The sequence below is a fragment of the Osmerus eperlanus genome, chromosome 12 (assembly GCF_963692335.1).
Source record: "Osmerus eperlanus chromosome 12, fOsmEpe2.1, whole genome shotgun sequence".
In the NCBI taxonomy this organism is placed as follows: Eukaryota; Metazoa; Chordata; class Actinopteri; order Osmeriformes; family Osmeridae; genus Osmerus; species Osmerus eperlanus.
This window is the reverse complement of record NC_085029.1, coordinates 2,653,783-2,665,941: the sequence shown is the minus strand read 5'-3', so window position 1 is coordinate 2,665,941 and position 12,159 is coordinate 2,653,783. Positions and strand designations below refer to the sequence as shown.

General features: G+C 45.8%; 1 protein-coding gene across 1 annotated transcript in view; it reads left to right on the top strand.

Annotated features, from left to right (window-relative positions):
• Window positions 1–12,159, top strand: part of nrxn1a (neurexin 1a) — a 56,444-nt gene that overhangs the window by 40,165 nt on the left and 4,120 nt on the right. Inside the window, 9 exon segments of the mRNA XM_062474120.1 lie at window positions 594–716; window positions 1,730–2,111; window positions 3,672–3,862; window positions 5,379–5,552; window positions 7,076–7,195; window positions 7,463–7,644; window positions 8,189–8,360; window positions 9,344–9,433; window positions 10,348–10,655. Coding sequence (XP_062330104.1) covers window positions 594–716; window positions 1,730–2,111; window positions 3,672–3,862; window positions 5,379–5,552; window positions 7,076–7,195; window positions 7,463–7,644; window positions 8,189–8,360; window positions 9,344–9,433; window positions 10,348–10,655 — 1,742 coding nt within the window.

The following is a 12,159-nucleotide window of genomic DNA, read 5'->3' as shown; positions in this document are numbered from 1 at the left end:
GCAGATGTTCCTTCTGCAGTGTCTGGTCCTCCTCCCCTCTGTTCTGTTTCACTTTCTCTCCATCTCTCTCCATCTTCATTATCTTCCCCTGTCATCCTCTGACTCCCAGTCTGTCACTTTGCCCATCCCTCCTACTCCCACTCTTTTCTCTGCGTCTTTTTGCTCTCTCTCTCTTTCTCTTTCTCTCTCTTTCTCTCTCTCTCTCTCTTTCTCTCTCTCTCTCTCTCTCTCTCTTTCTCTCTCTCTCTCCTCTCTCTCTCTCTCTCTCTCTCTCTCTCTCTCTCTCTCTCTTCATATATGATATTTATAGCAAATCTATCCCGTTAGCTCTCTCTCTTCCAATCTGTCCCTCTCTCTTTTCTCTTTCACTCTCTATCTTCCTGTTTTTGTTCCATCTCTGTTTCTACATGCAGGATCTATGACTCTCTATTGTCACACCCCTCTCTCCCTCTCTCCTTCCCTCCCTCTCTCACTCTGTTCCTCTCTCTCTTTCCATCTTCATCCCCCATCTCTCCCCCCCTCTTTCTGCAGTGTCTCTCTCTCTCTCCCCCGGTCTCTGTGTGTGTGTTAATGGTGCTCTGGGCTGTGTGTAGGTAAGGGACCAGAGACCATCTTTGCGGGGACGGGCCTGAACGATAACGAGTGGCACACTGTGCGTGTCGTCCGGCGAGGCAAGAGCCTCAAACTCACCGTTGACGACCTGCAGCCCATTGACGGTAACCATGGAAACATCATCACCCCCCCCTTCAGGAAACTCTTTGATTTGCTTTACTTAGACCGCAGCAACCTTTCAGACTCATCCCCTTCCAACACTGTTTACCTTGATTCTATGTAAAGGAGTGTGCACCGTCTAATCTAGGAGTTAATCACATGATTTGATCGTTTGATCAGGGGTTTAAAGAGTCGTGGAGAATCTTACTCAAGTTAAAGCACCATTACTTCCAAAAACAAAACTCTCCTAAAAGCGTCTTACTTAAAAGAGTAGCTGTTTATAAGTACTCAGAGTAGAGAGTATTTTTTTATATGTGTTTTTTCTCCCCCATCATGGTCAATTACAAATGCACTTAGCTTCCGAATTGTAATTAATGTTGCCTTTAGTGGCAGTCTTTCAGACAGAATAAAAAAGGTCTCCTGTGTGGCTTTTGCGTTACATAGATTTCAAGCAAGCTGGCTAAAGCTCATTCCCCTGGCAGGCTGGCACACTGTGCCAGCTTTAAGCTATGTGATTAATAAAACTAAGTTAAATTCTTCAAATTGGAGGCAGAGTTCTTGAAGGCAGATATTTCAACTGGCTTTGGAAGGCAGTCATGATGCCCCTATTGTCCTTCATGTCTTTCAGTTCTAATAGTTGTCACAGTGCGGCCATGGATGTTGTAGTTTTGAAGCATCATAATATTGTTATCTCCTCTATGACCGCTGTAGCTAACATAGTTGTTTAGGCAGCCGGTTCAAGTAGCTATTTAGCTATTTACCCTACAAGTTTACCCTACAACCATTTTTTATTACAATAAAGTACAATTTCCCTACAAAACTACTCAATTATAATAACAAGAACATTTGCAGTTAGCTACTTTACACCCTTGAGTATAATATATACCGGTAATTTATAATAAAATGTATTATAATGTCCAGTTTCTGATAATTTGTTAATATTACACCTGAATCTTACACCCCACCATTTTTCTTCTTGCCCCCCCCCCCCCCGACCCCGATCCTCATGCCCCCCCAGGTCAGATGGCGGGTGACCACACCCAGCTGGAGTTCCACAACGTGGAGACGGGCATCGTCACGGAGAAGCGCTTCATGCCGGCCGTGCCGTCCAACTTCATTGGGCACCTCCAGGGCCTCACCCTCAACGGCATGCCCTACATCGACCTCTGCAAGAACGGGGACATTGACTACTGTGAGCTGAATGCCGTCATCGGCTACAAGAGCATCGTGGCCGACCCAGTGACCTTCCGCTCGCGCTCCAGCTTCGTGACCCTGCCCACGCTGCAGGCATACTACTCCATGCACCTGTTCCTGCAGTTCAAGACCACCTCACCCGACGGACTCATCCTCTTCAACCGGGGTGACGGGAATGATTTCATCGTGGTGGAGCTGGTCAAGGGGTGAGGAGACTGCACACACACACACTCTCACTGACACACACACACTCTCACTGACACACACACACTCTCACTGACACACACACACACTCTCACTGACACACACACACTCTCACTGACACACACACACACTCTCACTGACACACACACACACTTTCACTGACACACACACACTCTCACTGACACACACACACACTCTCACTGACACACACACACTCTCACTGACACACACACACACTTTCACTGACACACACACACTCTCACTGACACACACACTCTCGCACTGACACACACACACTCTCACTGACACACACACACACTCTCCCTGACACACACACACTCTCACTGACACACACACTCTCACTGACACACACACACACTTTCACTGACACACACACACTCTCACTGACACACACACTCTCGCACTGACACACACACACTCTCACTGACACACACACACACTCTCCCTGACACACACACACTCTCACTGACACACACACACTCTCACTGACACACACACACACTTTCACTGACACACATACTCTCTCACTGACACACACACTCTCTCACTGACACACACACACTCTCTCACTGACACATACACACTCTCACTGACACACACACACACTCTCACTGACACACACACACACTTTCACTGACACACATACTCTCTCACTGACACACACACTCTCTCACTGACACACACACACTCTCTCACTGACACACACACACTCTCACTGACACACACACACTCTCACTGACACACATACTCTCTCACTGACACACACACTCTCTCACTGACACACACACACTCTCTCACTGACACATACACACACTCTCACTGACACACACACACACTTTCACTGACACACATACTCTCTCACTGACACACACACTCTCTCACTGACACACACACACTCTCTCACTGACACACACACACTCTCACTGACACACACACACACACTCACTGACACACACACTCTCACTGACACACACACTCTCACTGACACACACTCACTGACACACACACTCTCACTGACACACACACACAGTCTCTCACTGACACACACAAACACTCTCACTGACACAAGCATGAACTGTACACATTCACACAGACACACATACACACTCTCTGACACACACATACACACACTCTTGTAAGCACACACAAAGACATATATTGGATATATGAATACATAAACATACTCACCTAAAGTCTATACATCACTTCACCAGGTATTTATATCTTTTCTGTACAATTTGTTAGTATAGTAGTCAAACATCTGTCATCAATTCTTTAAGGAAGCATCTAAGTTCGTCCTTGGGTACCGACAATTTTTCCCTTTTAGAAATCATTACACAATTGTAAAATAATGTAGATGCACCAGACTCAAAGACCATTTGTTATCCTAGCATTTGATGAATGTATGTCTATCTTAATGTTGTTTATTATTCTTACCTCCCTGAAAGACACACTACACCCAGATACCCAGGAGACTTCCAATGTGGCGGTCATGTTTAACATGAGGAATGATCTAACCTGTGTGTGTGTGTGTGTGTCAGTTACCTGCACTACATCTCTGATCTGGGCAATGGGGCCCACCTCATCAAAGGAAACTCCAACACGCCCCTCAACGACAACCACTGGCACAACGTCCTCGTCTCCAGAGACACCAACAACCTGCACACCGTCAAGATCGACACCAAGGTCACCACCCAGACCACCATGGGGGCCAAGAACCTGGACCTGAAGGGTGTGTGAACCGCCCTATCTCTCTCTATCTTTCTCTCCCTCTCTCTCTCTCCCTCTCTCTCACACTCTCGGTAAAATGTATCTGCCACTTTAGTCTATTAAGCTGTCAAACTAGTCCGGCTCCAACCATTTGATACTTTTGATACCACATAAGGTGTGTTAGCGTCCAGAGGATGTGATCTGGGTGTGTTGGGAGGATGTGTCTGGAGGAAGAGTCATGCATTAGAGCAGTCCTGCTCCAAAACCACCATTCAAATAAAGCCCGTCAACCAGTCAACCAAGCACATTCATTTATAGAGCAATAGGCCATGTACATTGCGTGAGTTTCCTTTGTGTAAATGTTCAGATTGTTTGCACACCAGAGGGTAAGTCACTCATGTCTACAGTATTGCCTTGGCTCAGAACAGGATTCTCCTTCAGTGGAAACACATAGTCTTTTATTATTTTGGAGAGACACATGCATGTCAATCTAGGTCATTTAATGGTATGAAGATTTACTTTGACCAAAATGTACAGACATGGTACAAAAAGCGTTGTTTTCATCAAACTCTCACCTTAGGCAATATTTGGAGAATTTGCTAACTCATTCTAAATATGTAGATTAAATGCCCTCCAGACCGTAATTGAGTGATTGATTGAGTGATTGAATTCATGCATTAAAAACAAGTGGTCTCTCAACAAGGATATAGGCTGGTGTTTCCGCACCAGGCGCTCTATATTACAACATCTGGATGTGTCGCTGATACATTTAGTCATTTGGCAGACGCTCTTATAGGAGACCTGGTTCATCACACCATACTGTACACAGTTCCTGTCTGAGACAATACACATTCAGTCAAAGCCACAAGCTGTAATAGAAAGACTATTTGGCTGCATGACAATGCCTTTCTGGACGGGGGTCTCTATGTCGGTGAACTTTCATCTCAGCCTCGTGAATTTAGGTTGTTTTAAATCCCTGCATAGTTAGCCTACTCACATATTTTCAAACAACATCGCATTTTGTACTGTTGGACAACTGATTGATTAGAGGTACCAGCCATTTACTCAACTGTGCAATTATTCCCCCCACATGGTGGAACCGGTCTCACCGACTTCCAGATGAATTGCGTGAGCAAGTCACCAAATTCATGTCATTTTGCGAGCGTTCATTTACATTTTACATTTAGTCATTTAGCAGACGCTCTTATCCACAGCGACTTACAGTAAGTACAGGGACATTCCCCCCGAGGCAAGTAGGGTGAAGTGCCTTGCCACAACCAGGGAATCGAACCAGCAACCTTCTGATTACTAGCCCGATTCCCTAACCGCTCAGCCATCTGACTCCACCAGTGTCTGGTACCGCACTAGTTCTGTCTGTTATCCCTCTCCCTGACCCGAACTCTGACCCCAACACGCACTGAGACAAACCCACACATGTAGTTTAGAACATCTAGTAAATACCAGCTAGACAGCCCATCTTCAAGAAGGCTCAGTATTGCCTCATGAAAATGTCACTCACGCTGTCCTTGCTCCCATAGGTGACCTTTATGTAGGGGGCGTGGCCAAGGAGATGTACAAGGATTTGCCCAAGCTCGTTCACTCCCGGGAGGGGTTCCAGGGTTGCCTGGCAACAGTGGACCTCAACGGACGTCTTCCTGACCTGTTGGCGGATGCCTTAGCAACCACGGGACAGGTGGAGAGAGGCTGTGAAGGTGAGACTCACACACACTCTCACACTCTGTACACACACACTCTCACACTCTGTACACACACACTCTCACACTCTGTACACACACACTCTCACACTCTGTACACACACACTCTCACACTCTGTACACACACACACTCTCACACTCTGTACACACACCGCTAAATCTGGACCTGACCTCATGCCACTGCATAACAGGCATTTTTATTTTAGTTTTTCCTTTTTACTTGTTTGTTTCCCTCCATTTTGCTTTCCCCCAGCTGGCCACTGTTTCAGACATACCATCTGCTTTTCTGTTACTCACTCTCTTTTCCTGACTTTTCTTTATCTCTCTCTTTCTCTCTCTATCTATCTATCTATCAAAGTGAATTTCACTGGCATCTGTCGGCTTTTACTAACCATCTAACTTATTTTGCTTGTTTTTTTGTTTGGCTGACAAAAGTTGCATTGATGAAAGCTGACTTGAAAGGTAGATCACTCTGTGTGCGCATGTGTGCGTGTGAGAGTGTCTGGGAGTGTGTGTGTTTCCTTCCCCACCCTCAGCCCACTGTGTCAGTGTTGTGTGGATCCCTAGGATCCAGGGGTCAGGGGTGACCCAGCGCTGATCTGTTCTCTCCTGGCGGCCATAGTAAACACATCACGCTAGTGACATCACCACCACTTCAGTTCGAGTTTGACCACGCCTCCTCCACGATCACCAGCAGTACTGGCATGTCTCTAACCCCTCCCACCTACCTATAACCCAACCCGCTTAAACATATCCACGCCCTCTTATGTTTGAGAACCCCTCCCCGCCCCTTCCTCTCCCAGCCCGCAGTGCTGCATGTCCCCACCAGATGTCAGTATCTATATTCATAGCAGAGTCAGGCTCGGTTCAAGTTCCATGAAGTGAAGAATCATTGCAGATTTGACAAATTTGCACAGCCTTGAGGCCTGTTTGTATGCCTCCTAAAACAGATGCTTTGGGATTGGTGGAGTTAGAATATAGTTTTATTAGTGATTCGATTCCTAGATATTACCCCTACTGCCAGAAGAGGCCATTTAGGCCTTCCGACTGCCCAACCCCTGTAGTCAGCCTGTTACTAAAATTACTAATGAAACTAACCATGCTGTATACTTTAGTCCTCCACAGGCCTCTACACACACACACACACACACCTGTGCTAGGAGAGACTTTAGGCTGAACGAGATCACAGGCACTGGTCTGCTGTTACACTTCTTGTGTGACTGCACAGGGGTTGTGTCATGATTAAGTCAAGGCCTGTATCTGCTCTATAATCATTTCTAATTATTTTACTTCTTTTTCTATTCTTCTTTTTTACTCTCTCCCTCGCCCTCTCTCTCCCTCTCTCTCTCTCTCTCTCTCTCTCTCTCTCTCTCTCTCTCTCTCTCTCTCTCTCTGTCTCTCTCTCTCTCTCTCTCTCTCTGTCTCTCTCTCTCTCTCTCTCTGTCTCTCTCTCTCTCTCTCTCTGTCTCTATCCCTGTGTGTCTCTCTCTCTGTGTGTGTATGTCTCTGTGTGTGTCCAGGCCCCAGCACCACCTGTCAGGAGGACTCCTGTTCTAACCAGGGGGTGTGTCTGCAGCTGTGGGAGGGCTTCAGCTGCGACTGCAGCATGACGTCATTCGGAGGGCCGCTCTGCAACGACGGTGAGCCTCGCTACTTCCAGCTTCCTGTTCCTCACTTCCTGTCTGGAGCAGTTCGGTCGTGTGTTAGCTTCAGAATTGTAGCAGTGCTGTACGCATGGTGTTACACATTGTCTACACAAGAGGGCAGTGCACACTGCTGAAAAATAACACTTCATCATACTTCAGTCGTAGACACAAGATTCTGTAAACCTGAGTCTTTATTTTCTCATGCGTGACTGTATATATATATATATATATATATATATATGTGTGTGTGCGTGTGAGCAGCTGGTACCACATACATCTTTGGCCGTGACGGGGGCATGGTGGTGTATACGTGGCCCCCTAACGAGAGGCCCAGCACGAGAGCTGACCGCCTGGCGTTGGGTTTCAGCAGCCAGCAGAAACAAGCCACGCTGCTCAGGGTGGACAGTGCCACGGGCCTGGGAGACTACCTGCAGCTGCAGATAGTCAGTACACACACACATACACACATGCTCACTGATACACACATATACACTCTCACATATTCAGACATATACAGCTCTGGAAAAATGTAAGAGACCACTGCACCTTTTTCTTTCCTTTCCAAAAAACGTTGATAAGGAACATTTTTATTGAGGAACAGAAGAGTTCAACTTGCAGTATCAATGTTTTGGAAAAGAAAAGAAAAAGGTTCAGTGGTCTCTTACATTTTTCCAGAGCTGTATATACACACACATATACACTCTCACATACTCACAGATTCACATACATACACACACACATACTCACATTTTCACACACACTCACATACAGTATACAAATCCCACACACACACACAGACACTCACTAGTCAGACATGCGTGTCACACATCTTCACATATCACACACACACACATTATTTAATACTCAAACAGACACAAACACACACACGTACACATACACACACACATTATTCATTACCCAAGCAGACACAAACACACATGCACACACACACACATGCAGTAATGCTGTTGTGTGCTGTTCCTCCAGGACAAGGGCAACATAAGGGTAGTGTTCAACGTTGGCACGGACGACATCAACATTGAGGAGAGCTCCAAGTTTGTCAACGACGGGAAGTACCACATCGTCCGCTTCACCCGCAGCGGAGGCAATGCCACCCTTCAGCTGGACGACCTGCCCGTCATCGAACGCTACCCCTCTGGTAGGCCCCGCACCCACCAACCAGCACTGCCCCCGGGGTCACCCAATCATAACACTGCCTGGGGCACACCCACGCCCCCTGACTTCATGGTTTAGTCCATTCAAGGCTATTGTACTGTGCACATTAATGCAGATAACAACTTTATTACTTTCCTGTTGGTGATGTTGTTTCTGAAAACTTGTTTTATATTATACTTAAAGATAATGGATGGATGTTTTGATATTTTAATGTTTAAAATAACAAAATGAGCTTTTTGTTGATAACAGTAGCTTTTACTCCTATGAATGGTCATTATGTGTTATGTTAAATAGTGTAAAATGTACCTTATCTATGAAAATATTCAATTCAGGTAGAACTTGTTTTCTTATCATAAAAGACATTAATAACAGTTGGTGCATTGTGACAAACAGCAACTTAAAATCCATACATATGCTGAGGAAATGTATAACTAAAATGAAAAAAAAATACCAAAGGAACAGGAATGTATTTGTTTGAACTTAGTCTTTGGTTTTGAAACATTTTATATCTGTTGTTTTACTATATTTCATCGTTAAAGTTGTAATTTAAGATATTTAGTTTCAACGTTTTTCGCTGATATGGGAAGCTAGACAGCTAGCAGGCAAAATGATAAACGCTAGTTGGTTGAGAGGTGTGTGTGAGGGCTCTTATGTAACCTATGTCTCTAAACTCAGACAGTATATTCTGTGGCAGATTCACCCTGTGCTCTTGCAGATGTTAACCCCTGGAATGTCTCTTTAAATCAAAGCTAATGAACAGAGAGTAAAAGTCTGCTCACTTTCCGACAGTGTCAATAAAGCTGAGACGGAATCGCTGCACCGAACGCCTTTGATACAGGTCCCAGGTCACAATCAGCTGACAATGGGCAGACAATTACTTTCTTTTCATTGCTGTTCTTGTTGTATCCAGCTCCTGTACCTCGTTTGGATGTGCGTAATTACTGTGTTTTCATCTCTAAATTAAAGGTAACAATGATAACGAGCGCCTGGCCATCGCCAGACAGCGAATCCCCTATCGGCTCGGTCGAGTAGTTGACGATTGGCTACTCGACAAAGGTAAAAACACTGATTAAAATTCATTAAAAGTTTCAGCTTAAAAACGTACAATTCTGAAGCAAGTTGATACCTGTGCACCATCAACTAACGTCTAAAATCCTAAATCCATAACTAAGTTTAAAACTTAGCAGCTATACCTGTAGAGTGTAATACTGAGTTTCTGCAGTGCCTGTGAAAGGTGATAGTGGTTTGATAATATGAGATTAAAGGGACAACGCACAGATAAATCTGAATAAATCAGAAACTAGTGAAAGTACTGATAAAAAATGGGCCCCATTAAGATTCTGTAATAAGTAATTTTCTCCAATGGTAAACTTTAAAGGATTCACCTAAAGAATTATGCCAAAGTAAAGTATTGTAATGCAAAGCACTGTATTATATGTAAATTTGTCATTATTTAATAGAGTATGTTTGTTTTGAAACCAAGTAAAAGTTGACCTCATTAAACTTTCACCAGAACTCCTTAAATAGAATGAGGTCTCTTGAGAAGAGTTGGGACCTGTGCATGTTTCCTGGGTTAATGTATAACTGCATCTGGACTCTGTGTCTGCCTGTGTCTTGCTCTTGTGAAACATGATGACTCACTCTCCAGTCATGTCCATGGCAGCCATCTTTCTTTTTCTTCTGCTCTTCCCCCCTTTCTCCCTCTTTGCTTCCTCACCTCTACCCCCCCCCCCGTCCCCCCCGTCCCCCCCGTCGCTCAGCACACCTCCACCTCGCTCAGCACCACCTTGACTCCACCTTGACTTGTCCTTCAAAGCTTCTGCGTCTCATCCTCATCTCAGAGTTTGGGAGATGCTCCGTTGTGTAACACTCAAACGCTCTTTGCTGTGTGATTGCGTGCGCGTGTGTGTCTTTGCTTGTGTGCTTGCGTGGGTGTGCGACCGGGTACGTGTGCACGTGTGTGTGTCCAGGTCGTCAGCTGACCATCTTCAACAGCCAGACCACGGTGCAGGTGGGAGGGGGGGGGCGCGGTGTGGGGATGTTCCAGGGCCAGCTGTCGGGCCTCTACTACAACGGCCTGCGCATCCTCAACATGGCCGCCGAGGGACACCCCCACATCCGCGTGGACGGCAGCGCCCGATTGGTCGGAGACATGCCCTCCTCCTCCATCACCCCGCAGTCGAGCGCCGCCGCCGGCAACCGCTCGGACTCCGCCCCTTCCATCAGTGACATCACGACCACAACAGCAACCAACCGGAAACAGGGCACTACCCTACAGGTGAGGGGAGGTGGTGAAGGATGACAGGATGGAGAAAAGCGCCTGATCACCAGCAGTATGACCTCACTATCGTCGGGCAGTCTGGGTGGTGGCACTCTGATGATTTATGCTGGAAGGGAAACTGCAGTATTTAAATCGTTGGTCTAGTTTGAACTGAAAGGAAGCCACATATCCTGCAAAATTACTAGTTCTAATGTGTGTGTGTGTGTGTGTGTGTGTGTGTGTGTGTGTGTGTGTGTGTGTGTGTGTGTGTGTGTGTGTGTGAGTGTGAGTGTGAGTGTGAGTGTGAGTGTGAGTGTGAGTGTGAGTGTGAGTGTGAGTGTGAGTGTGAGTGTGAGTGTGAAAGTGTACTAAGGTGTGAGGGCTGCTCTGAATTTGTTATGAAACACTATGTCTGCCGCACTGTGAAAAATATATATTTGCCAGTGATGGGAGTTGCCATGGAGATAGTGAAACCCTCTTCTATTCCTTCTCTCTCGCTCTCCGTCTTTCTCTCACTCTCTGTTTCTCACTCTCTCTCTATTTCTCTCTATTATCTTTCAGTTTCTCCATCTCTTTTTCTATCTTTCTGTTTCAGTGCTGAATAATTCCTCTGTGTATAACTCACCAGCTGTCTCAGACATAAATAATGGAATGCAGAGCTGTGAGCTAAGCCTCAAGCATCAATAATGGATGTGTGAGTTGGATGGATGCAGGATTTGAGTGACAGTGTATTTCTCAGCTTTTTCACACCAATGAAACCTGTGTTTGTGAGTGTGTGTGTGTGTGTGGTGTGCGTTTGTGTGTCTTCTTTTTCTCTGAAACCTGTATATGTGTGTGCGTGCGTGTGTTTGTGAGTGTGCGTGTTTATGCGTTTGTGTGCATGCATGTGTGTGTGTGTGTGTAGTCCGGAGGCTATGTTCAGTGTTTGCTGCTGTATTTGGTATGCAGAGCAGTGCAGAGGAGTCAATAACTATGGATGGGAATCAGGTCAGACTGACGCTCAATGTGGTGCATTGTGTGTACGCTTCTGTGTCTGTGTGAGTGTGTGTGTGTTGTAAAATAATCTCAACCATCCACTAGGTTACCTAGCAACCAAGCTGTCCTCCTGTGCAAGTGCAAACACACACGCACAGTCACTCAAACACACACACACACACACAGACTACCCACTCTCTCACTCACTGACACACACACACACACACACAGGTGCATTGTCTCCAGCTCTAAGGACGAGTGTTTGGTTACTGGGTGTTGCATCATAAGAAGGAGTCGTTTCCCAAACCACAATCTTATTGGTTAAATCACCAAATCGATTAAGTGTCTGTGTTTGTCTCTGTGTGTAGGTGTGTGTGTGTAGGTGTGTGTGTGTAGGTGTGTGTGTGTAGGTGTGTGTCTGCCTTCACTCTGGCCATAAATGGGCCAAGCAAAGCAAGTTTACCCTTGGGAGTCGTTCTGTGCCTCTATATTGGTGTGTGTGTGTGCGTGTGTGTGTGCGAGCTTGTGTTATAAATGTTTCCCCCTG